Below are 22,173 nucleotides of genomic sequence, written 5' to 3' on the forward strand. Positions count from 1 at the left end.
ACACAAGCAAATACATCGAAAGCTGAACAAGTGAATGAGGTGTCGAGTCAAAATCCAGCAAAAGGTGAAAAGCAGAAAGAGTTGAAAGAATCAGAAGAGATCAAAGAATAAGAAAACCCAACCAAAAGTACAGATCACCGGAATGGTCTTATGTAGCACTGTCTGAAGAAGAAGAAGAAGAAGCAGTGAATCAAGACAATCCGGAGGGGATCTTGAGAAAAGTGGTTGAGGGAGAGGAAAAGTCTGTTGGAATCTTAAAAGTTGTTTTTACTGACATTGGAGAAAATTCGGATACTGAAGATGTTGTTGGAGATCTAATACAATTTGATGTTGAAGAAGTCGAAGTGAAGAGTGATGAATATCCAAATTGAGTGAACTGAAGCAATCACTTGGAGAAAAGTGAAAAGAAGAAAGTTTGAAATTTAGCTGTCTGAAGTAATCCAGAAATAAAGAATTGCAGTAGTGGAGTAGTAGAGGCTAAGTCAAAGACACGGTCAAAGTAGTAAAGTGGCTAACATAGAAAATAATCAAAGTAGATGTGCCTTCCTAAAAAGATGGTGTAGAATGTGCTGCTGCTGTACTGGATTATTAATGCTATTATGGGGAGTTTTAGCTTTATTAGTTACATTTAGAGTTACAATAGGTACATTTGAGATACATACTGAGAATGAGACTAATGTAGAAAATAATTCACAAAAAGTGGTTCCAACTAGAATTAGTAATACTTACATACATAAAGATAGGTCAATTAATGATTTTTCTAGTAATGTTTTTTCAAAATTATTGTATGAATATGTGAAGACAATGGAAGTAAGGGATTGCTACGTATGTATGCAGTTACCTGCATCCGTTTCAGAGGGTGTTACTTACCACCATTTACCAGCTACGTATGGAATTTCATGTAGTGTGCTGAGTAGTATTTTTTATTTGTTAGGGAAAATAGATTATGAGATGTCTAACAAAGATAACATTTTTGGGCAATTGCCTATGAACAAAAGGCTGAATCCAGCTAAAGAAGCTAACGTTTTTGGTGAGATTTTTATTGAAAAAGAAGAATTAACATTAGATTACATTTTTAAGAACAATTTAACTTGTAGTTTGAAAGAAGAGGAGAAGGCTTTTCTAAACATGGTAGAGGAAAGGAGAATGAGCATGCATGAAAAGGCAGGGAAATATAAAGTGAGTGAGACAATTTGGGACATTGAGATGGGGAAAGAGTTGAGGAATGGGGCTAGTCCAACTTTAGCTCTAGATGCACCACAGAAGGGTAAGCTATGCATTACTAGGAGGAAATCCCAATATGATACATATTTTGTTGGGACTAGTGAGTGTCATGATACATACTTCATTGCAACAGGATGGGGTTTCAAGGGAGGAGAGGATCCAGTTTTCCCAGGAGTGTATTATGTTTGTGGGAACAAGGCTTATTACAGGTTGCCTGACCATTGGTATGGCACATGTTATGTGGGCCTGGTCTTTCCAAAGATCTTTCATATAGATAGAATAGAAGATGTAGAACATATTAATTTATTAACACGTTTTAAGAGAGAAACTTGGTCCGAAATTGTAGGTGATATTTTTGGAGCTTTAATTCCAGCAGTGGGAATTTCTTTAAATGCATATGGAATTCGGAAATTGTCAACAGTGGTGGATCGCTTATCGACAAGTACCGCTGGAGGGTTTCTTTTGGTGAATACGGAGATGATTGCCGTACGTGCCATGTCTATGCAAAATCGACTTGCCCTTGATATTCTATTGGCCAAGGAGGGTGGAGTTCGTGGAATGCTGAAAGTTCAACATTGTTGCACTTACATTCCTGATGAAAGCAAAGACCTGAAGGTCTATATTAAAAATATTACTGATTTGCATGAAGAATTGGTACCACTGGAAGCTGAAAGTATCTGGACCAAAATAGCTAATAAAATAGTTGCTGTTAAGAGTTTTATTGCTAAGATAGGTAGTACTATTATAGGTAAGATATTGTTTCCTTTGACATGTGTGATTGTTGCTTTATTGATACTAAGATTGGTGTGTTTGTGTTGTAAAAACAGGGGAGGGAAAAAGAGATTAATTAAAAGAAATATTGAAAAGAAACAAAAGAGGTCAAAAAGAGATCCACAAGAAATAGAATTAGAAGAATTGAGGGAGAATGTTTACCTGGAAACGAAGAGGGATGATGAAAGGGAGTCTGGTGTGTAGTGTTGTGAAAAGAGAAAAAAGACATTTTCAATTTCTCCTAAAATGGGACAAAAATATATTTTTTTTTTTTGGGTTGTTTATTTGGTGATAATATCACCAAAGGGGGGATTGCTGGAGCAGAGTTTTCTGTTGAAAATTTATCGGGGTTTTAAGCTCCAGTTTTGTCTATTCGTCGTGACTAAAATTATTAATCTATAATCGATAATTATTGGTTTTGTGTGAAAATTCTGATTAACCAACATGATTAACAAGAGAAACTACACGTGGGAATGCATATATGTTGCTTAATAATAATGTGCGGTTATATAATAAGTGTGCTATTTGTTTTGTGTTGATGCTTTTAAATAATAACGTGTACTAATGCTTAAATATGTTGCAGATGGCTAGTTAATTACATACACATAGGGGTATTAGTGGGAATTAACATTGTTTAATCATTGCGATGATGTAGTAACGTTGTTTGTGTTTCTTTCAATTAAGATGGTTCGTTTTGGCCTAAGAAAAGATGGCTGACATTTACAGCCTGTGCTCGAGTGAATATGAGATGACGAGAGGCCTTGTTGAAAGTCACCTGACTATGGCTTCTGCTGGAGTTTTGAAAGTTTCCGTGATGACAGCGACTCCAGGCAAACATCCAAGTAACCTTGGAGGGAAAGAGAGCCACAATGAACTTTGTGATTACAGTGGTGGTTTCGCTATGGTTCCGAGGAAGACTATTTACAAAAGTAACATTTGCAAACTCGAGTTTCCTTCTTCCGTCTTTTTTATTTTTGTGATTTTTCTGAGCGGAGATTTTCCAAATGTAGCGATGCTACATCCTTTCCTGCTCGCTCTGCTCAGCGGCTCAACGGAAATTTAGAACTTATTTGTTGCTATCATTTTGTAAGTTTTATTATAAATATACTAGACTAGAGAGGGTCCGTGTCTTGCATTCGGGATTTTTAAGGCCACTTCTTCCCAAACCTGCGTTGGTGAGGATCGATGCTGTGAGGACGGCGACTCGGGAGACTTCTACTGAGAGACCTGTCCTGACCCATTTATGACATTTAGCTAGAATAGGTAATTATGAAAATAATGATTTTGCTTTGATTGACTTTCTTTGAACTAATTTTAGATAAAGAATCATTTATGAATTATAGTGTTGGTGGTTATTTCTTGTCGTTTATTGAATACACAAAAGTGATTATTATTGTTTATATCATGACTCAGGACAAAATCAATTTGGTCGCATTGACCTTACTGTAGATGCAGGGTGTTTAGGAGGTTTCTCTCTCCATGGTTGGCACTGATAGAGTAATCCGAGTGTATGTTAGTGAAATGGGCCCAAGCGTATGATGAGTGCATGTGCGTGTATCTGTGAAATTATTCTATCCGTGGAAGTAGGGAGAATTTGTATGCCCTGATCTGGATCAGAGGACATTCAGCAAGGCCTCATTCTCCTCAAGTGTGAATGGCTGGGCCCTCTTCACAGTCCGCGACATGGTGCCAGAGGAAGCACAGACAGCAGCAGTGTGGTCGACAGGAAAGTTGTGCAGGCAAGTGCCCTCTCATGGGTTCTGGCTGACTTATATCTGTCTTGCTGGGGGCTTTCATTTGCAGGAGTACAGAGTGATTGGTCAGACTCATTTGCATCCTACGTTTCCTCCAATCCCTTTAAACATACACCAATGACACGAATTTGCATGGTTCAAATTTTGAGCATCATAGCAAGGCAAACACCACTTTGCAACATTGTAATTTTTGGGCCAACTGACTTTTCAAGCCCACATGATGGCCACATTGCAACTGAAATCTCTGTATCCATGACAACCAGCATGCATTTTGGGCCTAATACTTGTCCCCTATGTAATTTTTGATTCAAAAAAACATGTACGGTGCGTTTCACATGTACCCGTACACGTACAGCACCCCTACAATAGTGATACGGACCGTACACACGCTCTGAGAGCCTGTGTACGGTCTGTATCACTATAGTAGTGGTGCCGTAGGAGTATGCGTGTGTGTACGTCCGTACCACGCGTACTCCTACGGCACCACTACTGTAGTGATACAGACCGTATACACGACGTGTGTACGGTCCGTAACACGCGTACTCATACGGCACCACTACTAAAGTGATACGGTCCGTACATACGCTCTGAGAGCGTGTGTACGGTCCATACCACGCGTACTCCTACGGCACCACTACTATAGTGATACAGACCGTACATACGCTCTGAGAGCGTGTGTACGGTCCGTACCATGCGTACTCCTACGGCACCACTACTATAGTGATACGGACCATACATACGCTCTGAGAGCGGGTGTACGGTTCGTACCACGCGTACTCCTACGGCACCACTACGATAGTGATACGGACCGTACACACGACGTGTATACGGTCCGTACCACGCGTACTCCTACGGCACCACTACTATAGTGATACGGACCGTACATACGCTCTGAGAGCGTGTGTATGGTCCGTACCACGCGTACTCCTACGGCACCACTACTATAGTGATACGGACCGTGCATACGCTCTGAGAGCGTGTGTACGGTCCGTATCATGCGTACTCCTACGGCACCACTATTATAGTGATACGGACCGTACACACGATGTGTGTACGGTCCGTACCACGCGTACTCCTACGGCACCACTACAATAGTGATACGGAACGTACACACGCTCTCAGAGCGTGTGTATGGTGCGTTACACACGCTTACACTGGTGATAGGAGGCGCACACGAAAGGAATGGAGGTCTCCGACTCGCACAAGGCTGTACATCAAGTCATTGTCATTGCAGACTTTCATGTGCAGGGCCTAGGTGTGTCAGGCAGTGATATTGCACATATCTCCTCATGTAGTTGCATAATTGATGTCTGATGACCTGTGTACACATGTCATGTGTGATGGGGCACTATGTAGCACACTTCCCCTTCACACTTTGCACATGTGTGCCTGTAGTACAAACGTGTCAAGCACAGCGTCACTGGTATGGCACAGCCACCACCACCTGCAACTGTCCCCTGATGCCAGGGACAGGGACAGGGACACTAACAACTGACATTTCACAATCAGCGTGCCCCGATGTGACTATGTCATGTGTGTGTCATGTGTTCCCATGAGCTTGCTGTTACTGTTCCGTCAACTACATCTGCTGTTGCTGCTTCCAACATGTGTCTGTGTGGAGATGGGCATGGCACACATCTACGCACACCATGCCACATGTGGATTCCCACATAAGCAGGGTCTGTATGCATCGGACATGATATTTTCACATGAGGACATATCTGCGTCGTCTCAATGTCTGTGTTTTCTGTTTTCACGTGTACCCCTTCATCGCAATGTGTGTGATCTGTACATTTGACATTCCATGTGACCTGTGCGTCTAGCTTGCCGTCAGCTGTCTGTATGAGATGACATCCTTTAAATGCAGCTATGTGGATGTATGTCACTCCTGTGATGTCTCTGGCTGTTCACTCAGACTGGCCCCCAGCTCGTTTCAGGGCATGTCATGTAGACTTGCCAATCAACGGGTGTATCTGGCTTTTCGTAGGAGTATCACCAAGCTAGCATACGTGTCCTGGATGTATTGCACACACCAGACTCTGTATTTAGCAGATGTGTAGTAGCAGTTGAGCATGTGCTCTGTTCATTGACATTGATGTTGTTATGCTCTCAATCTTCGTCATCCATCACAATTTTCTGCAGGGCACTGCCTGTCCCCCGACCAATGCCAGACTTGGGTGCCATGAAGGAACGTGCCTGCATCCGACGTTACAGATTCACTCAACAGTTGATTGAGGACTTGACCGCCAAGGTGGCACCACACCTCCAACCGCAACACAGGTATCCCACTGCGCTGACCCCCAAGATGAAGGTGATGGCAGCCCTACATTTTTTTGCCACAGGTACGTTTCAATTCACCATAGCTGATGTTGGTGGCATGTCACAGACAATGTTCAGCCGTATCCTGCGTGATGTTTTGGCAGCCATGTTGGAGCACCTTGATGAATTCATCCATTTTCCGACTCCTGAGGAGTTGACAGGTGTCAAGGGTGATTTCTATGCCCTGGGAGGGATGCCCCATGTCATTGGGTCCATTGATGGGACACATATGGCTTTGGTACCACCACAGGCACAGGAGGTAGCCTATTGCAACCGTAAACATTACCACTCTATAAATGCCCTTGTGGTGTGTCTTGCTAACATGCTGATTTCCCATGTCTGTGCACGTTTTCCAGGGTCAGCACACAATGCCTACATCATGAGGCGTAGCAGGGTGCCACAAATGATGCTGCGGCTGCACAACGAACGAGCATGTCTTGTTGGTGGGTATACTCTGTTTGTCCAGTATTTAGCGGTATCTTAGTATGTGACGGCATCTCCTGACCCACATCTTTACATGATGTTTCCATGTAGGGGACTCTGGCTATCCCAACATGCCATGGCTGATGACGCCTCTCCGCAACCCAAGATCAGCTGCAGATCACCGGTACAACAATGCAAACGGGCAGACCAGGCGAGTGAATGAGAGGACGTTTGGCCTCCTGAAGAGCCAATTCCGGTGCCTTCACAAGACAGGCGGGTCCCTCCTATATGCACCGGCGAAGGTCTGCAAAATCTTCCTCGTGTGCTGCATGCTGCACAACATGGCAGTGAAGAAGGCAGTGCCTCTCATCCTGGAGCAGGATGAGCAGGAACATCCACCCGTGGAGGATGAAGGGCTTGGTCACGAGGCAAGTGAGGAGGAGGAGGAGGATATCCGGAGTCAGCTCATATGCAACTTCTTCTCATAATGGTGAGTGACTGGGTCTGAGTGTGCACGCTTGTAGACTTGGGTGGCATGTTTTGCAATGTGTGTGTCCAGCTGACTGTATGCTACGTGACTTAGATGCGTGTTCTGATGTGTCACTCGAGTGATGATGTCATTCAACACATTTTAGCAGGGACACTTTCTTTTAAATTTGCATGGGGACAACATTGTTCCTGTTTAGTAAATGACCATGTATGCGGAGAAAAATCTTTTAGCTGACTTCTTGTGTGTCTGGAAAGGTAAAAGATGCCAACAATGGGTTTTGTTTGAGACAAACTATTTCCATGTATTTTTCAAAAACTTAATTAGTAGGTGTATGTGAGTAAATTAACACCAAAAAGGAAATCAATCAACTGATCTAATCATCGAATATAAACAACAAACACGGGGATTCTGTTTTGTGAATTAAACACAAGTCTTTTATATATATCAATCAAAGGTAGAAAGGAGTACAAGCGAATAATGGTTTGAGCAATATTTCATGAGCAAAGGGTTCAATCAGATCCACATATCTTCAAAAAAACATCTATTCCATCGTGGTTTGGACAGAGACCAATCTCGTTATTGAGAAAATAATCAACTGTACATAATAAATAATCTGAAAATAGATGATATAGTCGACGTTTCGGTCTTGGGTGGTGTCAATCCGTCAGACCATCTTCAGGACAATTATTGCATAACAAAGACTCTTTCTGAGTCTTTTGCAATATCACGATGTTTGTTTAAAATCGTGATCTAGACGTTTTACGTTGATGCGGATAATCTTCAAAATATCTGTCCGCCAGATTATCTAAGCGCGAGGAAGGTTTTTTCCGTGTGATTTCACAGATGTCTTTCGTGCCAATCGAAACATGCAAGGGGGTCCGTCCAAGTCCGGAGCGCCTGAGTCTTGTGTGTCTGTCATTCCCAGGTTCTTGCGCATGCTGTCTGCTCGTGTCATCGTTGTCCTCCTGCTATTCCTCATGAGTATTGCAATGTGGGGAAATTTCATTTTGGGTAAGGATTGCAGCAAGGCATTTTGGGGGTGGTACGTGTTTGGAATGTGTGAGGACTGCTTCTGTGCATGTTGTGGTACCATGCATACATGTTGACTCACCATGGGGCACATAATGTGTAGAATGACTCCCATGAATTGACAGTCACCCTTCGTGACAGTCATCTGTAATGGTTTTTGGATTCTGATGAAGGCATCAATGTGTGTAAAAATTCCCTCTGAAACATACGGGAAGGCTACGGGTGGACATAGTGTGGGACATCCCCATTACGGGCTCAATGGGGAATTTGCAGCCTCTCCGTGTGCAGCAAGAGGTGTTTGGCTCATCCCCTTAACTTGTGTGCCAGTTCATTTGGATTTACAACATCCGTGTTGTGAAGGGGGTGTCCAGCGTAGGTTCCACATGTTCAGTCAAATGACCTGTGAGTCTGTTCAAATTGATGCATTTCCCTCAGTGTGAGCTTGAGTAATAAAGGTGTTCCTCACCCTCCAAAGTGCCTCATCTCTGTCAATGCAGGACTCTTGCCACTTTGCATGCGTCATCTCTGGCATAGTTGTCAAAGATTGTGCATATGAGTGTATGTGTAGTTCGGCAACATGCATGCAGTTCTTCATGGATAATAATCTCTATTGTGCATGAAGTCTATGGGTGTGTATGTATTTGGGCAGGTTGCTCCCACCAACGGGTCGTCAACGGCTGCTGAGGGTGTGTCTCCTGTGCGCAGCTCGGCCTTCTGTTTCCTGATCCTGTGTCAGTCATCTTTGGTGATTGTTCATCCATTTTCTCTGGGTGAGCCATGAGTAACCTGACACTCCTTCCTTTACATGCACCTGTTGCAGTTATCCTTTCTGACATCCTTGTCTTTGTGTGCTACTTTTGGCCTAGTTTCTAGTACATGCTGCCTGCTGCTGCGGGCCCTGCGGCAAGGGCCCACCAAGTTCCCCGATTCTGCAACCCACGCTCCTCCAAGATGCTCCTCCCTTCCTCCCTCCACACATTCATTAGGCTGTCATCACCTTGTCTGTGCCACTGTTGCGGCAAGGCGATGCCAAAGGCAGGACCGTCAGCGCATGCAACGTGCACATTGCACGACTCTCATGTCCTTGCATGACCCACATCACACAACAGTCTCATGTTGCAGCCACCCCCCAAGCAATGTGCAAGCGAAAATCAACCGCCTGCTCTCAGGCATACCCTAAGCGCACACACCACACCTTCGCATGCTGAGTGTGCAACTCCAACTGCCTACACAGCGCTGCCCCGCCTTCCAGACCCTGTCACACCAACCAGGTCCCTCCTACTCCACACCGACTCCGTCCAACAGCACGCCATTGCACTCTGTTACCTCCTCAACACAACAGGCCCACACATCACCATCATGACAGTGACCTGGATGAAAGCATCCTCAGCACACAACTTCTTCATTGCTATCTCAGACGGATACAAGTGCACCCGCAGGGACGGCACTAACAATCCCGGAGGATGAATTAATATCTATTCCCAAGTACGCACTCAGGGTTACAAATCCGGTTTGGCAAAAACCCCCTGCAAACCCTCAGAGTAACACTCATCTACAGATCTCCAGGCCTACATCCACAATTCCGCAAAGCCATCAACACGTCCATCATCACGCACGCCCTCACATCCACAGGATACATGTGGCTGTGGGCCAGGAACTTCTGGCTGGATGAGAACAACACCAGCATCCATCATTGGTCCATCCACATTAGCATCCACGTCTCCGACGGGCAACACACTGCCACACACCCCGCTACCAATCCCCCAAAGATGCTTGATGTAAGTCAACACAGACATGCTGTGTGGGACACTGGAACCAACACCACCGCCACACCCTGCAACCTCACACACTGGATCAGCAACTGATCCAACAATCTAGCCACGTTGACGGACTTTCCTGTGACGCATATCAACAATTAAGCCACCTGGGACAAGGCAGACCTACTGGACTCATACACGTCTAGCAGGACTCTTGTGCACAGCTTGCAACACAGATAACCATCAGTGGCCTTACAACCCTGGAAAACGGCACACACAGCCATCACCATATCATCAGCAAGGACAATTGGAGATCCTTCAGATGGGGACGAGGCCAAAAAACAACACGACATCAAGGAGCTCATCAGCATCGTGAGTGCACTGACATCAGCTCTCCATCCAAAAGACACCCCACCCTTGCAAGGCTGAGCCAATCCCTTGCAACTTTCTACCACTGCAAGCTCATGGACATACACGCAAGCCTTGGCACACAGAGGCAGAACGCACTATTATACGCGTGAACAACCACCCTCATGTTTTGGACTTCCATCATCAGCAGATACAACACCCGGCTCATGTGCAACATCCCCTGGGGATCTCCATCAGGACCCTTCCCACACAACATCTCAACTACATCATTCCCCATCCTTGTAGCCCCCGTCCAGCACGTCATGTATGTATCTTTGGAGTTAGCCACATTCCATGGTAGATAGAGGCATGCAGTGACCCAGGCCCTTCTTAGACAATGGACCGCAGGAACGCTGGCTCTCAAGGAACCTCAACGTGCTTCCCTAGCCAGCAAATGTCATCAGGAAGACAGTCAACGAGCAACTGACAAACTTCCTCCACGCAAAGAGCTCCAGGCAACCTGCACCAGACCGTCTTCCACAGTAATCACCCCACTGCAACCGTCATCATTGCCACCAACACTGACAACTTTGCCCTGCTCAACAATGGTGAGGCCACCCCCCTTGACCTCTCCACCGCATTATGCACGATGTGCTCACACACTGTCATCTCACACATCTCCAACACTGGTATCCAGGGGATGGACCAGGAAGAAATAACCAAGTGGCTCACCAGCAAGGCCATGGGAGTGGGACTCAAGCCTTCAGCATGTAGTACAGTGGCGTCATCTGGCACATGGCCCAGGGCTCATCTCTCAGCGTGTCAATCTTCAATGTGTCCATGACCCCCCTCTCCACCATCACATGCGCCCACAACCTCATCATCATCATCTCGTATGCCATTGACAGCCAGCCGCTCCTCACCCTCACCAAAGACACAGCCATTGCCAGTTCCAACCTTCAAGAAGGCATGAGGTCCGTTGATGAATGGCTGAACATCAGCCACCTGAGGCTGGACTTGTATAGGACTGAGGTAATCATCTGAGGATTGTCCCCTTACAGCTGGGTCAACTCCTTGTGTCCCACCCGCCAGGGCACTGCACCAGCACCCACGCACACAAGATGGTGTGCATCATGGAGGCACACGACCCACCGCACGCACGGGCCTGGAGTTCATCGTTTCAGGCATGGGCCAGGGCGGAGGGGACGGCCATCCGTAGGGAGGACACCCTGGGGCTGCGGAGGGAGCCCATTGCAGACCGCTGGGAACAGTTGCTTGCTGAGTTTCGGCGCTCGGAGGGGGAGGGTACCACAGGCTGCACGGGTGAGGCCAGACAGGATGGCAATGGCGCAGGTGGCGGCGCAGTGTAGGCAGCCTCGCTGACGAGATAGCATAGCCCCCATTATCACTGGCCCATAGATGGGGCGTCTGGGAACACTTGGGGACATTTGCGCACATTGGGGCTTAGAGGGGTGCTCCTGGCGTTCGGGGGGAGGGGGTCGGGGTGGGAAGGGGGTAGGAGCGCACTATGCGAATCGCTGTAAACGCTGCCTTTGTTATGGGTTCTTCCTTTTGTATTGCATGTAACCTTTTCGATTTTATTGATGCCTCAGTTGTGTAGGCGAGATTAGTTACCTTTGTACGGCTCAATGGCTGGTGGGTGGTGGTGTTGGCCCCTCCTGAAGAGAGGACATCGGAACTGCTAAGGGTGAAGTGGCTGGTTCCCAGGAGGGTGGTGGTGGGCGCGCAAACAGACATCAGGTTGTCCCCCCCCCCCCTTGACAGTCGACATGATCTATCAGCCTGTATAAGTTTATGTCTTACTGTAAGTGAAGCATGATGCCGTACAATATACTCCTGTACTAAAATTCAAACTCAATAAAAACAGATTTGCAAAAAAAAAAAAGATGGTGTGCATCATGGACTCATCGCTCACAATTGCCATGCAACTCACCAGCATCTGTACCTCATGCTGCAACACCCTCCGCATGATGCACATGACCCACAGATAGATCCTCTCCAAGGCAAGACAGACCGTCCCCCAGGTCCACGACACCAGCCGTGTCAACTACAGCCCCGCCCTCTACGGAGCAAGTACAGCCAAACTCCCGGAAAACTTGTCCACATCCAGGGTGCATCTGCACACCTAAGCTTCAACATCCTGCGCCCCAGCCACATCACCGTCCACCTGAGATAGCTGCAATGAATCACTGTCTGCTGCAGGATGACCTTCACACTCCTCACACACACTCAGGAGGCAGTCCACAACCCCAGACCCCAAACAAACCTTGGACATCTGTCATCCAAGACCCCGTTGGGCCAACTCCGTGCATCCAACCCTGCCCTGGCCACCATTCTTCACATCCACCGAAGTCCAGCATGCAGGACATAGTTCTCCCACCTGGCTAAACATACCTGGGACTCCCTCCCCGGGCACCTCCACATAAGCCATGACCTCTACACCTTAATGATGCTCTTCCAAATTGGTCTGTCCGCACAGTATTGCAAGCCCCCCCTCAGCAGCTTGAGGCCATCACGGGTGAGTATTGTGCTCCATGTCTGTATTGGATGATACATTGTGACCCATGTGTGTCCTGTACCGGACTCAGATCCCAGGGTATGGATGGCTGGAGTTAGTTCAACACTCAGGCATAGTTTGACATTTCCCCACACATATGTTGTGGACTCAAGTAAAATGACTGCAACATCTAATTAAAGAAATTTAGTTTTATTCTCGGTGGGGGACGTCTATTGTGGGTAAAAATAGGTGCTATACAGTGTGCCTAGAATCCAAAGTTCGCAGGGGGAGAGGGGATCCTTTGCATTTGAAGTCATCAGAGTCCAGAACACAGTGTTTCTCATCATTGATCAGACTGTTACCAGCAAGTCCATGTGGCAGAGAATGTCAGTGAATGAGGTGCTGCTGTTGCGCATGAAGGCCAGGTGCCAGGCCAGGTGACCTGGGAGATGTGGATGGTCCGCTGCCTCTCACGGTCTTTTCCGTGGACGACCCACCTTCCTCACGGGACCCTCAGATGCAGGCCTTGACGATGTTTGGGATGCTCCATCTGACAAATTCTCCTCCCTCCCTGTGGCTGGTGTTGGTCTTCGCCTGGTGGCACAGGGAGGGTTGCCCATGTTGTCGGCGATCCGACGGAGTGAACGGCTTATGACCGTTTGCACCGCCAGGAGCTCAGCCAGTCTTGCCTCCATCCGTCCTTGGTGTTGTTGTTGACTGGCGTGTTGCTCGGCCTGCTGGTTCTTAATCTCTGTGAGGGTCTCCACTACCTGGCTGATGGCCCTGGTGTCACGCCAGTATGCGTCCATGATGTTGCGTATGTGTGACATACCGGTCCCTTCAGCTGGCTGGTCAGGTTCTCGCCTCCGCCGTCCTCCACTCCCACCACCCCTGCCCACACGAGCCTGGCCTGCCGTTGTGGGCACATCGGGTCTACGGGACCCCTGAGGGATGGCAGTTGCGGGGTTGTCTGCCTCCTCCTGGGTGCCCGGCGAACCTTGTCCCTCCAGGTCAGACTGGCTCAGTTGTTCAGTGCGGGCAGGGCTCCTGGGTGTCTCCTGGGATGTGGCAGGAATGGGGGTGGTGGTTGGCACAGATGTACCTGAGGCAAGTGCTGCAGGGGCTTGGACACCAGAGGGTCCAGGTGGGTTGGGGTCATCCGCGGAGTGTTGAGAGGCGTCGCTGCCGGTGGGATCAGGTTCCTCCCGAGCCTGGGACTGTGATTCTTCCCCCGCATTGTTGGGGGGAGATCCATGACGTAGCCCTGTGTGTGAGAGAGAGACAATGTTAATGCTGTTTCATGCGACATCCATCTTTCATACATATTCAAGTTGGCACAGTTCCTCCAGGTATTTGTATGTGCCTAGCATTCCCCTCACTGTTCACTTGTGGATGGGTATGTTGCGGGGGACAGAGTGATATGTTCTCCTGAGTGTTTGACATGTAGATTTTTGGCTTGGATGCTTCTTTGGCTATGGATTGATCTTGTTGTGTCACATGTCCATTGTGAGAGTGGGTAAATCCATTGCCTGCCCCGGGGGTGTGTGCCTGTGTAAGGGGTGTGTGTGACAGGGCCTGCTGGTGGGTGTAGTGTGATTTGGCTGTGGGTCTCCCAGGTGATGTATCTGTCCCCTCATGGTGCATGCTGCCATGACAGTGAGTGTGCGTTCCTGTCCTAGATATCTGAGCTTGTGGTGTTGGTGTTTGAGTTTACAGTGGGCACCGGAGGGCTTTGTGATGCTCCGTCGGACGAATTCTCCTCCCTCCCTGTGGCTGGTGTTGGTCTTCGCCTGGTGGCACAGGGAGGGTTGCCCATGTTGTCGGCGATCCGATGGAGTGAACGGCTTATGACCGTTTGCACCGCCAGGAGCTCAGCCAGTCTTGCCTCCATCCGTCCTTGGTGTTGTTGTTGACTGGCGTGTTGCTCGGCCTGCTGGTTCTTAATCTCTGTGAGGGTCTCCACTACCTGGCTGATGGCCCTGGTGTCACGCCAGTATGCGTCCATGATGTTGCGTATGTGTGACATACCGGTCCCTTCAGCTGGCTGGTCAGGTTCTCGCCTCCGCCGTCCTCCACTCCCACCACCCCTGCCCACACGAGCCTGGCCTGCCGTTGTGGGCACATCGGGTCTACGGGACCCCTGAGGGATGGCAGTTTCGGGGTTGTCTGCCTCCTCCTGGGTGCCCGGCGATCCTTGTCCCTCCAGGTCAGACTGGCTCAGTTGTTCAGTGCGGGCAGGGCTCCTGGGTGTCTCCTGGGATGTGGCAGGAATGGGGGTGGTGGTTGGCACAGATGTACCTGAGGCAGGTGCTGCAGGGGCTTGGACACCAGAGGGTCCAGGTGGGTTGGGGTCATCCGCGGAGTGTTGAGAGGCGTCGCTGCCGGTGGGATCAGGTTCCTCCCGAGCCTGGGACTGTGATTCTTCCCCCCCATTGTTGGGGGGAGATCCATGACGTTGCCCTGTGTGAGAGAGAGAGACAATGTTAATGCGTTTTCATGCGACATCCATCTTTCATACATATTCAAGTTGGCACAGTTCCTCCAGGTATTTGTATGTGCCTAGCATTCCCCTCACTGTTCACTTGTGGATGGGTATGTTGCGGGGGACAGAGTAATATGTTCTCCTGAGTGTTTGACATGTAGATTTTTGGCTTGGATGCTTCTTTGGCTATGGATTGATCTTGTTGTGTCACATGTCCATTGTGAGAGTGGGTAAATCCATTGCGTGCCCCAGGGGTGTGTGCTTGTGTAAGGGGTGTGTGTGACAGGGCCTGCTGGTGGGTGTAGTGTGATTTGGCTGTGGGTCTCCCAGGTGATGTATCTGTCACCTCATGGTGCATGCTGCCATGACAGTGAGTGTGCGTTCCTGTCCTAGATAGCTGAGCTTGTGGTGTTGGTGTTTGAGTTTACAGTGGGCACCGGAGGGCCTTGTGCTGGCTACAGCAGGGCCAAGTGTCAGCTACCTTGTCAGTACTTTGCCAGTCCCTGTGCATTGAGCATGGTGCATCGGTATGCACCTGGGCCATATGGGCTGAGGGCAATTAGTGTCTGATTCAGAGTTGAACAATGTGTTTTGTGAGCCCCAGCATCCCAGACATCCAGTCTTGGGTTTGTGCTTCGTGTAGCCTGGGACATGGCATGGCCTTGCTTTGTGGATGGGGCATACACATGTTAGTGGTATGAGCGTTGTTTTTGAGTGTGGTGGTGTCCGGTGAGGGCTTGGGGGTAGTTGCGTGCATTTGGTGTAGTTGGGGTGTTGATGCCATTACCCCCATGTTACGTAAGTTGTTTGTGTACTCACCAGGCTCTGCAACTCCTTGTACTCCCACCGGCGGAAGCCGGGCCATCACCTTCTCCTCCCAGGGATGGTAATGTACCGGTCTGCGGGGCAGCCCACCTCTAGTGATGTTGCTCTGGGCGTAGTCCTCGTTCATTTTGCGCTTGTCTGCCCTCCGCAGATCGTACCACCTGGCTTGGCATTCATTCCTGGTCCTTCTGATGGGCGCAACAGCATTCACCCTATCGACGATCCTCTGCCACAGGCGTGATTTTTCGGCTATGCTGGTCTGTCTGACCAATGTTCCAAAGAGCTGTGGCTCGACTCTGATGACTTCGTTGACAAGGATGTCCAGCTCCTCCCTTGTGAACTTTGGATTCTTGTCTGTGGGCATGGTGTGGGGTGAGGGTGTGGATGGTTGTGGGTGTGTGGGTTTGAATGTGAAGGTGTGTGTGGGAATGTGGAGAGGGGGTTTGTGTGAACGAGTGTGTGTGAAGGTGTATATGTAAAGGTGTATGGGTGCAGTTGTTAGGGTGTGCTCTGTAGCTGCAGTGAGTCTGTTGCAAAGGCTCATGGTTTGTGTGTGTGGGCCCTTTTTATTGGTCCATTTGTGGGTGGGCCTGAGTTTGAATTTTTGGTGGGTGTGTTATAAGAGGTGGTTGTGAGTTTGGGCCTCTGTTTACCTGTTTGGATGTGCCAGGTCAGTCATTTGGATGTTGTTTGTACTGTAGACATGTTTTGTGGTGTTATGCAAGTCGAATTGACCCTCCTTGTGCTGTTTTACAGTGTCCTGGTTCAGTACGAGTCGTTTTCGCGTATGTAAGGTGCGTCCATACGCGATGTTGTTGTACCGTGCTCGCATACGCAATGTTGTTGTAAGGTCCGTACATACGCGATGCTGGGGGACGGTCCTGGAGTACGGTGCGTACAAGTACGGTGCTGGGGTACGGTGCGTCCAAGTACGGGACTGGGGTACGATGCGTCCAAGTACGGAGCTGGGGTACGGTGCTGGGGTACGGTGCGTCCAAGTACGGGGCTGGGGTACGGTGCTGGGGTACGGTGCGTCCAGGTACGGGGCTGGGGTACGGTGCGTCCAAGTACGGGGCTGGGGTACGGTGCTGGGGTACGGTGCGTACAAGTACGGGGCTTGGGTACGGTGCGTCCAAGTACGGGGCTGGGGTACGGTGCTGGGGTATGGTGCGTACAAGTACAGGGCTGGGGTACGGTGCGTCTAAGTACGGGGCTGGGGTATGGTGCTGGGGTACGGTGCGTCCAAGTACGGGGCTGGGGTACGGTGCTGGGGTACGGTGCGTCCAAGTACAGGGCTGGGGTACGGTGCGGACATGGGAGGGGGGTACGGTGCTGACATACGGGGGAAGGGCGGACATACGCGGGGTGGGGGGCTGTACGACTCGTATCCCGGGCACAAGTTTACCCGGGATACGAGTGGTACAGAGTTCGCTCCGTACGGGACGTTTTACGTACGCTTGTATATTCGGAAGGGCGTTATGGATCGTATTTGTGCGCTCGGACTTAAGTTTTACGATTTGTATGTAAAACTGTCCGGGTACGTCTCGTAGACCTTTTCCTGAAGCGATTCATATGTATTTTTCACGTACGAATCGAACTTCACCGGTGGGACGGGACTTGTACGATTCGTACGTAAAAATATACGGATACGAGTCGTACGGGAAATAATTTTACCCGATCGGAATCGGCACCTTAGTGGTGAGACATCTTAATCGGTCTATCATATCATGCCCATTTTATTGTACTGTGAGGACAACTTGGTGATCATTGTAAACTGCCCTCGCACTGACCCTAGTTGGTCACAACTTGGCTGAAACATGTCGACCTCTTGTTCTTTATTATTAGATGTGTAGGACGACCACTACTGAGGAAAGTGGTCAGGGAGGGCCTTACTATTATTGGTACCTAATGAAGAGACCCTAATGGAGAGTCTTCTTCCTCACCTCCCTTCCTGGCAGCCGATCTTTTTCTCTTATTTTCTTATATCAGACCGAGTAGCCTAGTCTAGTCTAGATCTACGTGGGATTGGTTTGCAGGCCCTGGTATGGTATTGCTTGGGTATCTCATTCAAAGGTAAGGAATCTGAGGTAAGAAGTCTCTATCAGATGAATAAGTTACTTACCTTTGGTAACACCTTATCTGGTAGAGACAAGATCTAGCCGCAGATTCCTTACCGATTCACCCACCCTCCCCACTCTGCGAAATGATTCTCCTTTTCTTTCCAGATCTTTTCTATACCCTCTGGTGCCTTCCATTGATAAAGGGGAGAAAACATAAATGTAAACGTTTTCCAAAAAGAAGATTCTTTTTGGGCACACAGTTTCCATAGCAGTTACATTACGTGGCACCGCGTTGTAGCACCGGAAGTAGTCGTGGAAGTCACTTATGTCAGCACAGCTGGGAAGGGCTTGATGCCCTCAACCGATGTGCAAAGGTACTGCTGTAGAAAAGATTCTGGATCCAGTCTGGCGCCTTGGGATAAATCAAAGGTAAGGAATCTGCTGCTAGATCTTGTCTCTACCAGATATGACGTTACCGAAAGTAAGTAACTTATTCTTTTAGACTGTTGTTGTGTCTAAGATGATCCCAGTCTTTACGGAACTGGATGTAGTCTCCTTTACACACAAAGCGAGAATCAAGCCATTTCCATATTGGATTGGATTAGATTAATCCGGAACCTAAAGGCTAAGAATTATCAAAAGCTGTAGAGGATGGTGAGCAGCAGCATGTCTTTGGTCTGTACTTATAAGGAAATGACTGGTGGCCATGAGACTAAGCAAACTATGGGAAGATCCTGGACAGGCAGGGCCAGATACTGCAAATATAGTTAAGGAACGGTATTCAGCTTTATTAAGGGAGACTAAGACTGGGAGTGTGCAACCCTGTGGCTTAACAGACTCCTATCTTGGGTCTAGGACTGAGGTAGGATATAAAGACTACCTGAATAAAAGGCAGCCTGATCAAAGAAGATGGGCATACATCTTATTCAGACTAGAGATATTCCCAAAAAGGAGTCACTATGCAGCTGCTCTGTGGGGGGGGGGGGGAACTACTGTAATCCACCTGTTACTGTTCTGCACAAATGTACTTCTCTTTTTAAATTACATGGGATCAACAGTATGACAGATGCATTTGCATTATGTAATGAAATAGATAGGAAGGATATCTTTAGCAATGTTTCAGCCTTTTTATGGGGAACTTGGCTGGTCGTCCAACAATTGATTGAAACATCTAAAAACTCATCAGAGATAGCGCTACGAGACTAATATGAAGTTGTTTTCAGACTGATACGCAGGTGATAGATTTTTTAATTGTTTTAAAGCCTAAATGAAGTATTTTATCACCATGTATAATAAAGCATATGTTGATTTTATTTATATTGGTATATGGCGCACTGTACGTATATCATTTTCTTGCACTTAAGTAGGACTATTTTATATATGATCCTAAATTGATTGCAATGCTTTTATTGGCTGTTACAAAAAATCGAATTATATATAGAAATATATATATATCATGTCATCAGAGCGATAAGGAGAAACATTTTCCTTCAATTCATTTGGTCTTTCTTTGCCTTTCTTATTTCAGGCCTTACGTGTCATGGCTAAGATTATGCGGGAATGCTGGTATGCCAATGGAGCAGCCAGACTAACAGCATTACGTATTAAGAAAACTTTATCACAACTCAGCCAGCAGGAAGGAATAAAGATGTGAATATGCTTTGGTACCACTCAAGTTTCAGGACTTTAAAAGTACATTGTTCTACCTCCAAGAGAGAACAGAAGATTGCGCTACATTTTGGAACATCATAGGACATCAGTTGCTATTTTCAGAGAGGGTGTGAACATGTAAAGAATGGCAAGCACCTTCGTAGACATTTTGCAACACCCAAACCTTCTTTTTTACAGCAGACATTATTTACAAAAAGACAAATTGGCTGTCTTTACGATGCTGAAAATGAGGATAATATATATTTTTACAACAGTAGAGATGGTTTAGCTAAATTAGACAAAACATTTATAAAGTGGATTGCTGTTCAACAGTCGGTACATTCTTACTATTTTAGAACATGATGTATTTTCAACATAACTTTAAGGTTATTAGGACTGGCACCCATCATGATTACGAAAGTGTAACCTCTTACGACTTGGAGAATATAATTTATGAAGTTGCGTTTTGGTTGTTCTTGTTTTTTAATTATGATATTTTAATGCTTCACTATGGTTCTTAGTACAGCCTGTGCCACTTGCATCTCTGGATCTTTTTAATCCTGATTTTTTTTATAGGTAGCTAGACAACGTATACAGTTTCAAGGGAATTGAAACATGAACATTATGTGGAGAGCTGGACTGCTCATGGTTTAACTTAATACACATGAACTGTGAACGGAAAACATATAACTCGATAAATGTTATTCACTCCAAAATCCTTTCCTGTTGCGATTGTGTTTAAATTAATTAATGCCTAATATTTGTTTTCTGAATAATGTTGGTGCACTTTCTGCACACGAAACAACCAAATTTTAAAGTTCATTATTTTAGGCATGCCAATGAATATAAGAGATGGGTACATCTTACATTTAGTTTATTTGTTTCATTAACTTGCTACCTGATTGATGGATGAAAATGTGCCTCTTTATGCTAATTAAAGGGAGAACCAGTGCACAACTGGCACTGTGCAGTTTATGCAAGATAAGACTCTGGGCATATGTTCACACAATTATTGTTGCAGCATTGACCAGTGTGACTGGAATTTGTGTTGAGTTTTACACTTTTTTTTCAGGTTTTCAGACCTATGGTGCTTTAGCTTCTGTTTCTTTTCAAATATTCCAATTTGATTGCAGTTCTACATCTGAATTTCAAACTATTACTTTAAGAAGACATTTTAGTGCCTGGCCCTAGCAGAATTTGTATAGTTTGCCTAGAGAGAAAAAAACATTTATTCAGCCTCATACCTTCCTATTTTGCATTAGAAGTGGATTAAGATCCTGAAGGAATTGCTTTTGAAAATGAGAAATACAAGTTCTGGGCAAATCTTTGTAATAACATAAAATGTCCGTAGCTTCAGGAAACCAGGTTTGTCTAACATGGACCCAACATTGAGCTTTGTACAACAGCTGTGATAGGACCTCAGTACTGCTGAAAAGATCTTAACCCAAGTTGTGGGTCATTCTACCAATCATTCTGACTGATTCTGCTAGGCATGTAAATGAGCTTCACAGTTGTTGTTGTGTGATGGGAGGAAAGGGTAGCATTATTGATATTAAACACCCTCATTTTAATTCTTTTCACTACAATCCTGGTCAATCTCATAGGTTGTAGATTAGCTAGTACTAAATTTTCGTATGCAGGTCTCCCATTTGAAAACGATAACATTGAAATAAGTGATTCCACTCCAGTAGTGCTCGATCTGAAGTAGGCCCACGTTTACATACCAATTCCCTGCTTGATTAGTGAAAGGAAGTGTGCTGGTGCCCGAACTCTGCTCAGAAGCCAGCAAACCGGTGCAATTAAACGCCGGGTCGCAGAATTTCAAGGCTGGTAGTCTTAAATCCACTCCATGCCTCTTTATTTCACTCGTGTACGTTCCTGCTTTCTACCGTTGTGACTATTTTCCCATTGTTCTCTTTCTCTGTATTTCTAATTTGTGTGTATTTCCCTCTCTTGCTCTCGAGAAATTCAGATGCGTAAAAACAAGTGCCGGTGCCCCCACCAGTTCAAACTAGGCACTACCAATGCTTTTAAGTGATTGCAAATGTCTGTGATTTATGGTAGGTTAGAAGTTTTACATCCAAACACAAAATCTGCTCCAGGAGTGCTTTCCAAATGCCTTGCAGTCATTACGGCCTACCTCCGCCCCCAGGGACTATGTTTACTTCTGTGTGGATGACAGGCGGATAAAGAACAAATCAGGCCAGCATTGCCTGTCCCACACGCAAATCATGTAATCCTGCTTCATAGGCTAGCGTTCACCATTAATGTCAAATAATCCCACCGGCAGGCTCTGCAGATTCACATATATTTGGGAGCAACACTCAGCCCAAGCCTACCCCACAAAAGAGAGAGTACAGGCGTTTTAGATTTGTATTCCAATTTTCCAGACATCACAACGAGAATGTGGTGAAGTAGGTGGGCATAATGCCTTCATATATGCAACAGGTTCTCAATGCACACCTACAAATTTAACTTTTGTGGGAGTGTCCAATGTCACATTGAGCATATGAATTGGGAAAT

General features: G+C 46.9%; 1 protein-coding gene across 4 annotated transcripts in view; it reads left to right on the plus strand.

The window, feature by feature from the left end:
- The window catches only part of LOC146832794 (TGF-beta receptor type-1-like), a 1,867,988-nt gene extending 1,847,358 nt beyond the window's left edge, over positions 1 to 20,630 (plus strand). For 3 of the 4 annotated variants that reach the window (XM_085606114.1, XM_085606113.1, XM_085606116.1), the window contains one exon: positions 19,529 to 20,630. Coding sequence is in view for 3 of the 4 variants with exons in the window: in XM_085606113.1 (XP_085462239.1) it covers positions 19,529 to 19,654 (126 nt within the window). In the remaining variant the exon portion in view is untranslated. Of the gene's footprint in view, positions 1 to 2,679; positions 3,336 to 19,528 lie in introns of those variants that run through there. The other variant, XM_085606115.1, reaches the window with a different exon arrangement.
- The last annotated feature ends 1,543 nt before the right edge of the window (positions 20,631 to 22,173 follow it).

Source organism: Triturus cristatus, chromosome 5_1 (genome assembly GCF_964204655.1).
Source record: "Triturus cristatus chromosome 5_1, aTriCri1.1, whole genome shotgun sequence".
Taxonomy (NCBI): Eukaryota; Metazoa; Chordata; class Amphibia; order Caudata; family Salamandridae; genus Triturus; species Triturus cristatus.